Source organism: Pempheris klunzingeri, chromosome 8 (genome assembly GCF_042242105.1).
Source record: "Pempheris klunzingeri isolate RE-2024b chromosome 8, fPemKlu1.hap1, whole genome shotgun sequence".
NCBI classification, from domain to species: domain Eukaryota; kingdom Metazoa; phylum Chordata; class Actinopteri; order Acropomatiformes; family Pempheridae; genus Pempheris; species Pempheris klunzingeri.
This window is the reverse complement of record NC_092019.1, coordinates 20,501,221-20,517,896: the sequence shown is the minus strand read 5'-3', so window position 1 is coordinate 20,517,896 and position 16,676 is coordinate 20,501,221. Positions and strand designations below refer to the sequence as shown.

The window sequence follows — 16,676 nt, the reverse complement described above, 5'->3', positions numbered from 1 at the left end:
CTATGAGTGTTGTTACACTGCTGTGTTGCTACTTCTAACGAACAGACCTGGGTACTTCTTCCATCCGTGTTAGTCAAAGGAGACTGGGGGGGAGTTTTATTAGAAAACTGTATTTCTAACCTTCTAAGGAACATATCGGAGACACTGACCAGATATGAATCACAAAGCATGACCTTATTGGCTGATCTCATTAGTAAATTTAGGCTCTCTGCCTGTATCTTGCTAATAAATCCATGGCCCAAAGCTAACCAGAGGATGAGCTCTGTTGTGTATTTGTCTGACATTGAGCATTATGAAGAGAAACAACAGTGAATGATTTCAGCTTAATACTTTAATTCTGTCATTTCCTTTGGTGGAATTATCCCTGAAAACACAGACGTGGATTTAATGTACCCATGAGCTAAAAACTCCAATTTTAATTGTCCCCACATTATAGCCTACCGCATGTGTAATCTGCCCCCCCCCCAATTTATTGATATGTGCTTGTTCCAACACTGTAATTTCCTTTAACAGTACTTTTTTTTAGCAGTGTATTTTTAGAGCAATTTCATGAGCTGTTGTGACTTTTCCCCACAAACTCACCAGATAAATTGTCCTCAAAACAAATAATCTTCATTGCAACATACAATACATACATTGTCCTTACATATGCTTTCATTTCTCACTCTATACATACATAAACGTAGTTGTTGTGTGCATTTTTGTCATTAAGCGCCATATATTTCAATAGACTGATTACTTCAAGTGTCCATCTGCTCCCACATTCACGCTGCATCTTTTCCATATGGATTAATCAGCCTTTAAGACATCTTATGGTTTAATTTTATGTTGTCGGTTCAAAATAGCATTGCTACATAGGAAGTGCAATATCACATAGTTCAGTTCAGTTCAGAGTCAAGTGTTGACGTATCAACATGCACCATCACTGTCGTCCTGTGTCCGTGATGCTGCGTTGAATGTAACACGGGCTCTCAAGTCTCACGGTCTTCAGGGACGTCAGGCCCACCCAAAGGTCCATGTCTGTCCTTCACAGAGCTCAGCGTTTCCCTTGAAGCCCCGTGCCTCTTAGTAGTAATGCACCCGTCCAATAGTCCCTGTTCCCGACCCCAGGATGTCAGGCTGGCCATTCCTCCAGATCTCCCGGATGATGCGCTCCCTCTCCTCCAGTCGCTGCGCCCGTTCGAGCTCCTCAGCCGAAGTAAACACGTTCACACTCCCATCCAATTGGCTGGTGGTGTGATTGCCAACGGGGATTTCTGTGCTGGGCAAAGTGATGATGGGTGCCTCTACATCGTCCCCATCTTCATCCTCATCATCCTCGCTCTCCTCATCCTCTTCACTAATGTCCTTTAAGTGTTTTTTCTCCGGCGTGGAGGGGGCGATGTTGGTCCGTGGCTTGCAGGAGATGCGGATGACCAGGAGGCAGAGCGTCAGCACCAGGCCGAAGCACACTCCGAGAACAAAGTAAAGGCCGAAGCTCTCTGGGTTTGCTGAGGAAAGGACAAAAAACGAACATCATAGTTGATTTTTTTTGGCTACAGGTCACTACCACTGGTCGATGTAGGTATTGTGCAGTGGTGTGACGTACCTTTGATGTGAGCATATGCAGCTATGGTGTTGCTCAGGAGGTCCATCTCTTTTTTCTTCACATCCATGGTGATCTCGGCTTTGTGTTCTTCGCACCTGAAAAACAACAAACATAAAACACACCATGTTAATGCAACTAGCCACCATGTGAATGCTCTTCCAGTTGCTGAAGGTCTTTGAAATACTTCCCACGCACGCTTCCTCCAAGAGTCACTTTCTGTCCTACGCCTGGATGTCAAACCCACTGACCACGGTACTTTTTCGCATGCCCCCGGGTGGCCTCTAAGTGCCAAACAAAAGCTCCTCTGTGTCCTTCTTAACCACTGACTTCATCTGGGATCATCATAACACATTTGGCACATGGCACTCTGCCTCTGCCATTCTCTCTGAACCAGGACAGCCCTCAATAAAAGAGGTCAAGAGTCAATTTTCCAAGTAGCCACAAAGGACTCCTTCCTGCCTGATGGGACTCCCAGATCAATCTGCGACGCCCAGACGAAAAGGCCAGTGTGTTGTTGACTTGTGTCTGTTGCTTGGACACTGTGTCCCTGACACTGATGCTGTCTGTCTTCCTTCTTTCCTGTTGGTCTGAGGGGCTCTATTGTGTTTTTAACCGTTCCTGCGTGCAGTCGCGACTTCCAACAATCTCAAGGAAGTCTAACTTAAAGTAAAACGTGTGGAGTCACGCACCAGATGAGATACAGTTCATGTTCAGTCTCCTCTGCAGTCTGGTTTTTGTTTTCAGCAATTATCTTCATGCAGTCGTCAGTGTTACCTTCACGCTACCTCCTCACTCACAGCCCGGCTCTTGACTGGGCAAGGAATGGGAGACACATTGGCAAACTAAACAGCAAAGTAATTTATTTACAACAAAATACGCAAACAAATGGAAGGGAAATATCTGTAAAGTCGGTAGTGTAGGGAGGGGATGAGTGGAAATATGCTGTATGGGTGTTGTTTTGGCAAAAACAAAAGGAAAACGAAAGAAGCGTGGTAGTAGATGTGCCACAGGTCTAGCTGTTATATGCATGTGGCACACTGGGCCTAATGAGTCCAATGCTGCTGATTAAGCTTCTAAATGGTCTGCAGCCCTGAAGATAAAGCAAGCAAGCAACAGCAGAGTAAATAGAGCAGAGTGGCCGTCACACTTAAGAAAAAAAAAAAAAAACACTGATTGGACTTTCCTGCATGGAATACCAAACCAGGATCTGGTTGTGCCACTGGATCTTTCTATATTTCACCTTCCCCAGCTGCCGCCCTGCTGCCCTTTCCTGCTGACTCAGTCTTTTCTCCTCCATTTTGCCATTTTATGAACAATTTCCACCTCCCTTGTTTGACGACATCATGGTGTTGCGCCATGAGACACATATGAGTGTTGATGGCAACAGAGGGCAGACCAGTTCAAAATAAAAGGAGGAGCCTTTAATCCTTCCAACCAAGGCTAACGCCATTCCCCTTTTAACATGTGCTTTGTGTTGTGGCTGGCTGTGGAAAAAAAAACAAAACACTCTGTTCATGTGAAATGATGACGAACTCCGCAGCCGTCTCACTCTAACCTGTGCGCACTGCTCTCTGAGTTGAACCACATGAGCCTGCACATGGATCATATTGACGTCCTTAAATTGCACAAACCACATGTTTGTGTTTGCATTTACTTTCAAATTGTACCCACTGATAACCTCGGTGCCTGATTTTTATCACGATGTGAATACCTCAGTGATTTATGCAGCATTGGTGCTCATGTGGCGATGCAGTTTTGAGTAAGATTCCAGCACAAAGCCTCACATGTGTAAACCACATGCAACGTGGACCACGAACAAACTTTAAAACACAGCAAACATTCTCTCGTAGGAGCAGAAGTAAACAGAAAGTGGAGTACAGATAAACTCACCACAAAAGGAAAGTTTTGGAGCACGTCCTCAGTCCCAGCTCATAGTGTAATGAGGGGCTGGAGAACGGACGCAAAGTGATCACGCTCCTCTCTCTTTCTCTCCCTTGCAGTTGGATCGGGGCCTGTGATCTTTGGTCCTCAGGCTACGCAGACAAGAGCAAACACACACACACACACATACAGACGTCAAGCTACATTAGATCCAAACTCAGTGAGGCGTCTGTAATGCAAACAACGCCAGGCCTACTGCAGGATACACGGTCCAGCACCAGACTAGAGGCAGGCTTTTCAGTTTTCAGTGGTTCAACTGTGCTGTCTCGTGCCCACACAGGGTAAACTGCACAGAGACTACAAAAACACAGGGTTGTCCAGGCTGTACACTGCAGCATGAAGAAGCAAACAGTATCTTAAAAGCTTAAGTGAAATTAAAATTCATTTTTTCTGAGGAACCAGGAATTGCACTGTAAATACTCTTGGTGTTTGCTTTCGAATTACTTGCTTAAAACGTGTATAACCAAAAAGAAGAAATGCTTATGTTGTTATTTTGATGATGACTTTACTGTAATTTAATTAGTGCAATATCTGTGTGGGCAGGAGCTGTAGTTTGTTGGATCACATCAGTACCAACGGTCACAAAGGCCGCTTTGGTACCAGCCCCGTTAGTCTTTACTTAGCCTCGTCTGTAATGTGAGTGCTCAGACGTAGTTATTCCAGGTTGTTAATCACATCGAGGAGTGAGAATAATGTATGGAGTGCTGAGGTTACAGGACTCCCCTTTGCTGTGAGTTTTGAGAGTCTGGTCTTCCCCTTTCCAAGGGGAAACTGGTGAGCCTGTAGTTTGCAAGCTTCCACTTTCCACAGGGAATACAAACTGAACAGCACGATGTGCCGAAATGTTGAAAGTTATAGAGGGGCAGACTTAGACACATACACATAGCTAACCTTATGTGGGCTTTTTTTTTTTTTTTTAGGAAAAAAGTGTCTTGTGTCAAATTTCTCAAGAGGAAGGCAGAATAAGTGGCAGAAAACATTCAAACCTGTAGTTTAATGTGGCAAAATATAAAGTTTTCCTGCTACACCATCTGTTTGTGTCTCAACTCAACCCACAACAATGTTTCTAAAATCCTACAACACGAGCCTCAGAATCACTTTCTTTTATTCAATAAAAGCCCTATAGCTTGCTGGGGGTTAGTGCTTTACATGCCAGGTGGGGGATCGAGGGCTGTGAAAAATGCTGCGCTGTGAAGTTTTCTAACTTGTAGCCCAGTTTAGGAAAAAAGCTCCTCTGCCAGCTGCAGTTGGTTTAGCAGAGCCTCTGTGCTTTCCAGGGCAGATTTTGATCTTGCTGACTCTTGGCAGATCCTATGTACACTGCAGAGCGCCTGACTGAGACAGCGCTCGGGGGCTAAGTGACAGAGCGGTCACTATGGCAACATGCTTTCCAGGCCACCCCCTCGGTCCCCACGGGAGCGAGACGATGGGCCTTTTGTTTCTGCGGTGCACCGTGGGGATGGACCTACGCGCTGTCTTCCTGCCGAGCTTCCTTCCTTTCCTTTCAATTATGAACAAGTTCATCTCCTCCCTCCCGCAGAGCCTAATCCCTCCCCTCTAATGGAATCTATTCATCATCATCCAAGCACAGCTCGAGAACATGGCCTTTCAATGAGATATTTTGTTTTTGTCTCAAGGGTAATAAAGCGAATGGCTCGAATGACTACGGTCGTTCTTGGAGCCAAGGTCAGAGCTAACGACTGGACACCTACAGTACGGTAACTGGCCTCCTCTCACGCTGGAATGCAGAAAACCTGAGCTTCATCGGCACTCAGGCGTCTGTTACTGGTGGTTAATGACAACTGGAGACCTGTTTAAAGCCTATCTAAACACTAATTATCCTGCCCTGTTGTTTTGTTGCGTTTTTGTTTTACCCCAAGAAGGAAATTATTAACAGACCTCCTCCTCCCCAGCTATGTACTCGCCCATGACTCAACTTTCAGTCATTTTCTCCAAGTGACCCAATTTGCTCTTCTGTTACAGATGTTGCCCTACCCTACAGCCTTGAAAACGAGACTTTCATTATAACAAAGGAGCCATGCATTAGTGATTTGATGTATCATTTTATTCCATCATGTTTTACTCAAACTTAAATTGCTTTATAAACTGCCTGGTTAATACAATAAATGAAAACAGTCCTCAAATTATGGCTCCCGACGTAATCGAATATTGACACTAATCACGAAAGGTTAATTCAGAAAAAGCGACAGAACAAACAAAGCTCTAAACGATGTTTGTTGATTTCATCTCTTTGGATAGGACCAGGGTAGCAGTGCACTTGGGCAAAAATCAAATGATTAAACAAACAAACAAACAAAGCTTTGCACTTCTCACTCTCTTGACTGGAGTTTTTTTGGCGGAGTGCTGACTGGTGAGAGCGTTCACACCAACTGTTCTGCCACTGAAGTGAGAATATCTCGAGAATCAGGACACCATATGGTGTTATTGTGTGGACAACCTGCATGAAATATCTGTTATAGGAAATATATTCAATGGAATTTTGTTAGGACTGATCATTTGTGGCTTTTAATACGAGCTTTCCTCTGCCTTTTATCACGTTGTTGCAGATAATAAGCAAATTAATTCAAAAAAAAAGATGTAAGACAGCTAATTTTCCCACGATCTGGCCAAACCTGTGGCAGCACGTGACTGCGTGCCACATCTCAGCTCCTGTGACGTTCGAGCTTGATCCTATTTTTTGTCCCCGCTAGTTTATCATTTGCTCTTTCCTGGCCTCATATCCTGAGGTCAAACACTCAGGCATCCCCTTCCTGACTCCTTTGCACGCTGCTGACTATCAAATAATCACTTAACCCATCCTGATGATGTGATTTTAACTGTGTGGGACATGTATGCCTGCGCGTATTTATATCATATTAAATCAAAACAAAATGTAATCCCAGTGACAAATGATAGAGATTGCAACTCGCTCAGCTAATTCTTCCCAAAATCTGTCAGCCATGAGTTATTTGAGTTAAGATCACAGAAGAAAATGTGCTCAGACTGAAGCCAGTGTAAACACAGAATGGTGTGGTGTTGTGGCCTAAGAGGAGGTCAAACGCTATTTCTGACTGAGTATTGTTTGCTTTGGTTTAGATGGAGGAGCTGAGTGGAAGAAAAGCTCCAAACTATCATGTCGTGTGATATTTTTGTTGCCATCCACTCATACAGATAACCACAATGGTCCTTCCTTCCCACAAGGCTCGTCGCTTTCCGCAGGGACAATATCCAAGTCAAAGCCTTCCTTCAGCATCATTTCTTTGTCTAGGATAAGTTTGTTAAGCCAAAATGACTGAGCTGTCTACTGTACACAGATGTCAACTGGGTGATTTATCAGCTGCCGCCCGATCGGCACGGACCTCCTAAGCAAAAGTTTTTCACAGAATAGAAGCACTTTTCCCCAGATAGTTCAACAGTAATGCTTGTTTCATAAACCATCCAACCACAATACTCCTCTCCGCAATGTCATAACCCTTCAGTGGAATTCATGCAGGGAGTCAAGCCACATTTGATTTATATACAGAAGATGAAAAGGTCACATTACACAAGGGAGTGAGTCAGTGTTATTTCCTCATTGTAACGACACACGCCGAACCACAGAGGGAAAGAAATATTTTTAATACCTCGAATTTCTGTGTCGCCGCAACAACTCCTGGCACAACAGATGGTCTTTCTGTGGTCTGCCTGGGGTGAAGCTACACAGAAAATAGGCAAATTTGAATTTAATCACATTTCATTGTCTTTAAACTTGAGTCCACTCTCCAGTGAGGGATCACAGAAGCTGCCATGAGAATATGGAGCATTTTATGTAGTGTCTTTGCTCTTGATTGTCTTCATTAAAGAGTCCCTGCTTTGATTCTGTGGCTGCTACTGGGGAGAAAAAAACTCTGTCTGGTCTTAATGATGCACAGCATCAAACAAACCAATCTGCGAAATGTATTCACCAGTTTCAGCTTGTGGAATGCGTTTTGAAACTCTACATGGTCTCCTTAAATAAATATACTGAATCAGAGCTCGACCTTGGCTCAGTTATTCTCTCACTCATGAAGAAATTATTTCAGTAGCTGATGAAAGGTTAATGGCAACCTTCAAACTGCCAAAGAATCTGAAACTGTATCACAAAAGTATCTGGTGGATGTCTCTACAAGCCATTTATCATACACCTGTAATCAAGCCAGAAAACTGTCTCCAAGTCCTAAAACATAATGAAACTTCAAGCCTTCCCCAAAACGGCAGAGGTGCAGGCGATTACTTTCCACTCGGTAAACAGAAACACTGTCCAAACCGAGATTTTTGTTCTCAGTGTCTGTGAAAGCATTCACCAAGGTCCACAGGGTGAAGGAAATTTCTTGTGGAAGCCGCTGCAAGCTTTCTTTACATCCAAGAAGGTTGCAAAGGACATTTCTGGAGAAAGTAAGAGTGCATTTCTTCCCAGTTCCTCTTGACAAGTCGATCTTGGGTTTCAAGCTGTGCGAATTGTTAGTGCTGCTTCCCCCTTGTCAAAGCCTGCCAGAGTATCTGACTGAGAGGAAAATTGTTGCATTTGGAAACAGAACAGGCATGCGGTTGCCATCAGGACAGAGATGTGGAGCACCAGGTGAGGCTGAGCTCGAACAGACTTGGGTCACAGAGTATTTGCAAATACTTTAAAATATTTTGGAAAAAAACAGGTAGGGGCTTTTTCAAAGTAAAGGCCTGAACAAAGTCTGATCGTGCCTCGTGATTTTTGATGCACCTCTCAGCTCTCTTCACCTCAGGTTACATAAATTTGGAGAGGCAGGCCCTCCCTGTTCAATTGCCTGAGGAAGTTTAGTTATCTGTTCTGGAGCTTTCTTAGATAGCAGATTACTTGTCATGTAACTCTGAAGCTTCTGTGAATCAAGAAAAGCTTAGAACAAGCAAGAAACGGTCCTTGATTGCAGATTGTTTCGTCAACTGCCTTTTCTTAGTTCAACAATGAACTGACAGCCTCAACTTTTTTAATATTCCACTAACAAAGGGAATAATCTGAGTAAAAATGGATCAGACTGGCCTGATCCAGCCCAATAAACCTTTGATACATGGGATTAACTGTGACGTCTTCTTCTTCTTCTGTTATATTGACAGATTAGATGCCTCACAGCTGGTAGAACCAGAAGTGAGAAAAAGTTAGATTCTGCTTAAGTGCTTTATGCGCCTTTACGCACATCTTATCGGCACTTTATTTCTCTAAAGCTCTAGGACCGCTGAGTGACTAGACCTTAACATTTACCTGGACCTGCTATGTCAATGCCTGACTCATTTCAGCAGCATATATCGGCCTTTAGTTTAGGACTGTGACACAACATTATCTTGACAGGAGAACCTCCACCCATCTCACATTCACTGTAGGTAAAACCAACATTATATTTGACCCTAGTCTGAACTACAGCACGCTGCCAGCTGCACAGACATACAACTCCAATGAATGCGAAGTTAGAACTTGCCCACGTTTTTTCAAGTTGTGAAGTTTCCTCTTGAGTGGATCTCAACTGGAAATACATTTACATTTAAACCAGTGTTGTTTGTGCAGCTTTCAAGCTATTTTGTTCCATTAGATGATTCAGTCTTATCCAAACCTCTTGAATAATATGGTTAAGTGTTTGATATAGAGCTGAAAGAAAGCTTTGTTTTTTTTTTTTCATGTGTTGATGTATTTGGCTTTGGGCATGTACTTTATTTGACATAGACTCAATGAACAACAGCTTTTCTTTCAAGAACAAAAAAAAATGTTCCAGGAGACAGAATCAAACCAGTCAGGAGTGGTCGGCCAGTTATTATTTGACTGAAGACGCTGCCCTTTTCAACAAGAGTGGGGCTGTGGAGTCAACGTGACGCCAGCTTGGCTCAAAGTAACTGCAGCCCTTGCCCCAGTGTATCCCCTGTGTCATAAAAAGTGAACCATAGAGCACTGCTTGTCCCGTGAAGAGCTCATTTTGTGGGCTGTGGCAGGTAATAGGAGGGTAATGGAGATATGGGACTGAGCTGGGGGTTAGGGCAAGTGGTTAATAGCACCCAGATGTGTTCGTGATGTGAAGCTAAGTCAGAACGCTTTACTATGCAAATCAAGGGGAGATATCCCAAGTGCCATCTTCATGCTGGCGTTATCACGGTACCAATCGGGCAAATCAAGCAGCGCTTATGGCAGTAAGATGCCCCACTGGAACCACAGCTGTGTGTTTATTGAGCGTTTATTTGCGTGTGGACAGCATGTGTCTGCGTGTTGACAGATACAGGCTATCTGAGTGCGCTCCTGTATGTTGAAATTGATTTATATGAACATTCCTCTATGATTCTCTGAGGCACAGCGGGTTTAATATCATCCTAAACTCAGAGCTCCAAAAATAGAGCCGTGATCTTCCTCTTTTCATCGATCTGGGCCACCATCCAGCAGCACGCCAACACCACATACTGTATCAATTAGACTGTGTGACACAAAACATGTGTTTGCCCTTTATGTGATTGGGTCCGTAGCATTTACTCAATACTGCTCATAGACATGGTGCGGCTCCGTGGAGTTTAGAAATGTTGATGACAGAAACTACGTTTGTGCCATAAAAGGGAAGGCTGGTGCCTGGTTTCAGCTATCTAAAAAGCCTTTAAGATGCCCGTATGACTTCCAATGCCCTAGTAATTGCAAAACCATCTACAGTATTATAATCTGTCATGGTATCCTTTGCATTACAGAGGCATCATATTTTTTTTTTAACAATAGAGATTATAATACAATCCTCTGTGGAAATCCAACAGAAATGTCAACTGAAAAGTTATCACATAGTTAGATGATGTAGTGGTAAAATGCCTTGTCATTTGGGTTTTGTGGCTAAGGGATCAAATGTCATGTTATGGTTGCTCACTTGTGGGGATTGGAGGAGAGATGTTGTTTTCATACAAGAGCGCAGCATAAAAAGCAGATATCTCAGAGCTGTTTTGCATCTGTTCCGATCTTCTGGGACATCACATTGTCCTGTAAATGTTTTTTTTGAGTTTCTGCCTCCAGACTGTGACTAGCTTATCTTGGCTCAAATCCCTTTTTCTAATATTGTATTAAGCAACAGATGCACCAAATACATGGGGTTCATAGCCTGTTGCATCCTGTTTGACCAACATATTCACAGAGGTTTAAACAAAATAAAAAGTCCACTACTCCTGTGCAGGATCAAGTGCGTCTTTGTGAATTTCGGTTTCTGTGTGCACCTCTTTGAGTGTGTGTGTGTGTGTGCGTCTATGTAAGATAGGAGTGTAGGCTTAGGCAACCCCACTGGACTTAATGTGTCAAACATCAGTCTGAGTGAAAGAGGGGAGCATCTGGACCAGTGGAGCTCCTACAGGAGAACAGTAAGCCCTGAGCCCTGTAAGACATCAGCGGTTGAAGGGAGCTTTACAAAATACAGCCTCTGAGACACATCATTCATCAAACCTCCTTTTCTCTATGAGTCTAAAATGTCCTCTTGGTTGCTTAATGTTAGTGAGATTAGAACTGTGGTGGGCAGAACACGAGGTCTTATTATTCTTATCTTCATGTAGATCCATTCATAACTGAACGATGAGTAGATGAACAGGACCACACCAGGGTGTAATCATTCACTCAAAAAGCATTAATCAAACCCAACTGCTGCATGATGGAAGATGAAGTGAGCAAAGGCCTTGTGTTTTAGGCCACTTTGTTCTACCATTAACTCTTCCTTACCATGTGTTCATGCATTTTGTATTACAGAAATTGCAGTTACATCAAGAGACAAATATTTCTAGGGGACTGCCCTGGTTTGGGAATAGGTGCTTTAAAGAATGATCTACTATCACAGTATTTCAATTTTTCACACATTAATTCTTCACAGTGAGTTTGTGATGGGTATTCCATCCTTCTTTTACACTTGTTTTCATCTCAATCAGTCTCTTTTGCAACCGTTTGACAGACCTTGATCACCAGCAGAGGCCCATTAAAGTAATCTGTCACTTAAAGTCAGTGCGATTTAAGTAAAAATGGAGGCATTATTTTCTGCCAAAGCACACATCTCTGTGGTGTGCACGTTGGCTACATTTTTTACAAATAGTAAGTGATACTATGTTTATCTGGCCTTGAAGAGTTTAGGAAAAAATTAGTGAGCATCATAGCAAAGCTGCATCATGAAACCATAACTCATTTGAATTTATTTATGTTGACGCTATTTTCCATTTACTCTGTTTGACAGTTGCTGGTAGTTTGTTTTCTGCACAATGCGACAATACAGAACACACCAACAGTGAACCAGATCTACCGGCTACTAATATTGGGACAATAAGAGACATGTCATACTGTATGCATAAAATTAAAGACCTAAATAGCTGAACTTGCACTTTAATTGTTACCTCATTGTTATCACTTTGGTCTGTAACAATTGAGGTTAATTACTTTTCTTTTTAACACAACAGTGCTTTCCTTAGGCCACACACTAAATGAAAAAGTGAAAATTAAAAGGACTGCTCTATACATGCGACTGAAAGAACACCCACAGGGATTTTTTGTGATAACAAAGCATTTTTTGTTAAGAAGGAGACAACACTGCTACAGAATGAAGCTCATTTCTAAGTGTGCTAAATCAGCCAAATTAATTGTTTGTGGAGTTGCTCCAGGCTTCGTACAATATGGCATCATCACATGCTCTGTGGCTTCTGGCTTTAAGTAGATATTTCTTGTTCATAATGATCATCATCAACAATTACGAATAGCAGCACATTTTACCCCTTTGTCTCGCAGGGGTTTGTGTTTATTTCTTTGTCGCCGTGTAAAGATGTCTGCGTGGGATTCTCTTTTGAATTACCTCCGCTTTGTGGAGGCTGAGACTTTCTGTATCTCCCCTGAAAACAGATTGGTACCCTGGGAGTTAAGACAAGCAGTTCAAATCAGAGTCTGACCTGTGACCTCTGGGTAAATAGAGTACGTTAACTACCATCCTCAGGACAGATAAGACAGGCCCACTAATAAGCGAGTCAGTGGGGTTTTGGGAAAAGGAAAGTCTGCTGGCGTGAATAGCTCGGAGAGGTCACGCAGCAGTCAACTCTTCCCAGCCTTGAAGGGGTTACTTAAATCAGCATTCACACTCATCCAATTGAAGGTTATCTGATTGACTGGAGGAGGCACGGCTCAAGCGCTGCCAGCTCGTTCAGATAGTGTAAATTAAAGGAGACCCCTGAGAGCAGCCCGGCCCTAACCAGCCTCCAACCATCGCCTCCCTCCTCCCTCACCTCGCTTTCTCCCTGATAAGAGATTCTGACCACAAGCGTCCAGTGGAGAAAGGGAGCTTTGGGAGCTGAAGCATATGGTTACCTGCTGTTCTGCATGAACGCTTCTATGAGCTCATGTAAAAGAAGACAAAAGGGAAGGGGGGGGGGGCGAACAGCTGAAAAAGAAATAGAGCCATGTGCACCATATGTACACTTTTCATGGCTCACTTTGAGATCCCGTGACGCCTCTCACCTCAGTTGTCTCTGATTATGTGACGTCTGCTCTTTCTGGCCTCACAAAAAAAAAAAAAAAAAATACAAAAAGCGACAGGATGTTTGCTTTGATTGTAGCGAGGTGACAACTAATTAATCACCACAAGGTTAGCCGATAATGTGCAGCTGCACAGGAAAGCCATACCCCTGCTGTCCTCTCCTGTCTCTACACTATAAGTGCTGCATCAGCTCCTCTTTAGCAACACTTCATTGAGTGCACGCTGAAAACATGACACTGCTTGGATGGATGTGGATATTTGGCTTAGATTTGTCCAGGACTGATACTGACAAAAACACAGTGCTACACTATAATACAATATTATGTTGTTACTATAAAAAAAATAAAAGCACCCAACATCATGCGTGACACAGCTTTAACAAAGTGTTTGCTCTGTAGATACCAAAACTCATGCACTTCTCGGCCATATTTAACCACACTTTAATAAAACATAAACAATCACACAAGGAACTCATATTTCACGTGAAGTAAACACTTACTAGAGCTGCTGTGATGGAAACCAGATATCAAACTTTATTGCCCATGGAAGTTTTCCCAAACACACTCACCTCTAAACAAGCCTGCCAGACTAGTGTTTTAGTTCAGAGCACTGAAACTGTAGATATTCAATCACAGAAAAAGTTCATCCATTGCAAAAGTTCAATGACAGATAAGCTGTGGTTTCTGCAATGCTGTCCATGCACTGAAACAAACTGTCAAACTCACCGCTCTGTGTTCACAAGAAGGGTCCCTCTGAAGCAGTTGAGTCCACACAGAGGGTTTCAGGCAAACTGCAAATTTCAGCCTTCTTTCCCTCCAAATTTTGGGAAAAAACACAGCATTACAAGCAGTCCTGACTGTTGCAGTTGATTCCCTGTTGCTGCTGCGGTCAAGTCCTGAAGAGCGTGTGTGTCTGCCTGAGCGTGTGTGCACAGGGTCTGGGGAAGAGGTGGTAACTTCCTCTCAAAGTTGGAGACGAAGTGAGTAACAGAGTTTTCTCTCTCCCGGCTCCAATCCACAAGAAGCAGGAAAAGCTGTCATACTATCCGCCTTTTCAAATGGAAAAAAAAAAAAAAAAGGAACAGCCTAAAAAGGGCAAGCTCGGGGAAGAGGGGAGGGAGGTAAGCAGTGGTTGTGTGTGTGTGTGTGTGTGTGTGTGTGTGTGTGTGTGTGTGTGTGTGTGTGCGCGTGTGTGTGAGTGATGTGGGTGGGTGGGGGGATTGCCCTCTGTTGTTAAGGAAACAGGCAGAAAACAACTCCAGGCAAATTAGCCCAAGTTTTTCCATGCACAGTCCAGTGTGACAGAAATACACTAACAAAGACACAGCTCTGTGTGTGTGTGTGTGTGTGTGTGTGTGTATCTGGTGTGTAGTTGTGTGTGTTTTTACAGCAAGTGAGTGTCTAAAGAGAGTTAAAGGAATAGATTGTCATTTTTCTGAAATACGCTAATTCGCCTCCCTGCAGAGCGTTCACGTGAAGCGATCGACGCCATTCTCACATCAGCATGCTAAATATGAAGCTAGTGCAAGCAGTCGGTTAGCTTAGCATAAAAAAAACTGTTTCCAGTATTTATGCTAAGCTAGGCTAGCCAGTTAGCCTGGCACATGAAGAGACGTGAGCGTGCTTCTCACTTAAGTCTTTGTAAAAAAGTGGTAAACTGCTCTTTTAAACTTTTTATTACGCATACATTCACACTTATTCATTCTCGTTCTTTAGGGATGAAAAATGCAGTAAGTCCTTTAAGACGAGGAAACTTAGTTATCTTCCAGGTGGTATTATTCATGACACCATACCTTCTAGATATTCAACATACAAATCTGCATGTGTGTTCAACATAAACTACAATATTCTAACAGAAAGCCCAGGATGTCTGAAGCTGCAAATGCACTGTTGGATTCCTCACTGGCGGTCCTCTGCTGCCATGATGCCTACCATACGATGAAGAATCTTCTCGCTTTATATTTTGAATATCAGTTCAGAAATGTTGGGAGCATTTGCAACTTATTACATGAGTCACGTTCCTCCAAGAACTGCAGTGTGCAGCTCTAATGAAAAGCCTATATGGCTTTGGTGAGAGCAGCCTCACACAAAACATGGTAAACATGTAATCACAATAATATGTCCACTCCCATGCTGAAGGAGTTGACAATCTAATTGCTAACAGCTGCAGACTACATGGGGGGAAAAAAAACGCTTCTGGTAGATTGTATCATTGATCCACCACATAACTGAGGCAGCACTGACAATAATGTTGTTTTAGATGTACCATGCAGCACCTTTGAATTCACAGCATCACCCTTTCATCCTGCGCTCGTCATGTTTTGCAACCAGCGAAAGCAGCTTACTACCAACATATCATCAACTATAAGAGCTGTATACCATCTCAGTGGGCTCAGCTGCAAATCTGTGTGGCCACACCAGATGACCAAATTTTATTAAAGCCATACGTTCGGGAGGGCATAGTGACATTTTTCATTAGCGTCACTCTCACTCTTCATGGGAAAATGGGGAAGAAAATCTGAGAGCAGTCAAATCAAGAGTTCATTTTATTCCTTCGAAGGGTCACTGTTAGAGCAGAGCTGTTATTGTGCTACACCCTGCTGGGGCTTGAAAGAACATCTTGGTCTCCATCCCACATATTTCACTCATTAACCCGCTCACTAACCCGAGCAGCCTGCATAAGGAGGGCAGCAAAATCTTGTGAGAGACTCACTTCAGTTGGAGTTGCATTGCTTCTTGCATCCATTGGGCTTTCGGGCTCATCACTCCAAATCAAACATCCTCCCACTGCCTCTTTCTCAAATTTCTGCTTTTCCCTGTCCCCTCATAAAATAAATCCTGGATACAAACAAAACAAAAGGAAAGGCAGAAGGCATCTCTCCAGTATCCCTCCCTGTCAACCCAATCAGTGACGAGGGGGTTTTGAGGCCTGAGCAGGGGTTTTGGGAAAAGGCTGACCCTCTACAGTGCCAGGATGTATCACTGAGCTGCATCAGTGATCACATTCCTGCCTGGATCTCCTCATGGCTGGCAGATGTCCACCTGTCCCTGGGCTGATTTATACTCCAGCGCTGTGTTGGTCTGAGGAGTGTGGATGAGTCAGGGCTAGGAGAATGGAGAGAGACAGGGAAGGAAAGAAGAAGAAGAAGAAGAAGAAAGAAAATGCAAGCAAAAGAGAGGAGGTGAAAATGAGGCTTAAAGAGAAATGATAGGGGTCTAATTACAGGGCACCCGTGGCTTTTAAGGTAGACTTTTCCTGGATCATGTCAGACAACTCTAAGCATGCCAGTGTGGGGTTCAGTGTAAATGCACGGTACACCACGATAATCTGCTGCGGAGGCGGAAAAAAGGGAGGGATACGTGGCTGATGACCAGGGAGGGTCTGTCTGCAGGTGGGAAAAGATGAAACAAGCAGTGAAGGTGTGTGTGTGTGTGTGTGTGTGTGTGGAGTCTTTAAACAAGATAGCACTCGTTCTCAAAACTTGCTGCAAGGGTGAAGCAAGGCAATGCGCTCCGAACAGGCTTCACAGGGACAAAAGCCGACCACTGTCTTTAACCTAGATTAATATTTGCAGTGCGTCTCATGAGAGAGTCGCCTCACCCACTCATTTTCCAGAGGTTGCCACACAGAGCCTTTGTTGGTGATCTGCAGGC

General features: G+C 43.5%; 1 protein-coding gene across 3 annotated transcripts; it reads right to left on the bottom strand.

Moving 5' to 3' along the window:
• Positions 1–327: 327 nt before the first annotated feature.
• eva1ba (eva-1 homolog Ba (C. elegans)) lies at positions 328–13,979 on the bottom strand. Of its 3 annotated transcripts, XM_070835489.1 has the most exons (4): positions 13,749–13,979; positions 3,479–3,621; positions 1,589–1,683; positions 328–1,490 (listed from the first exon to the last, which is right to left on the bottom strand). In XM_070835489.1, exons 3-4 carry the CDS (start codon positions 1,653–1,655, stop codon positions 1,066–1,068), a joined length of 492 nt encoding a protein of 163 aa, XP_070691590.1. In that variant the 5' UTR covers positions 1,656–1,683; positions 3,479–3,621; positions 13,749–13,979; the 3' UTR covers positions 328–1,065. The 3 variants fall into 3 exon arrangements, with proteins under 3 accessions (XP_070691590.1, XP_070691589.1, XP_070691588.1); XM_070835488.1 differs by lacking the exon at positions 3,479–3,621 and having other exon boundaries at positions 13,749–13,870; XM_070835487.1 differs by lacking the exon at positions 13,749–13,979 and having other exon boundaries at positions 3,479–3,593.
• Between the last annotated feature and the right edge of the window lie 2,697 nt (positions 13,980–16,676).

Excerpts from the sequence above, each read along its gene's own strand:
- eva1ba (XM_070835489.1), bottom strand. The coding sequence starts at position 1,655 with ATGGATGTGAAGAAAAAAGAGATGGACCTCCTGAGCAACACCATAGCT. Across the intron at positions 1,491-1,588 it reads TGCATATGCTCACATCAAAG|CAAACCCAGAGAGCTTCGGC; the intron begins GTACGTCACACC and ends TCCTTTCCTCAG.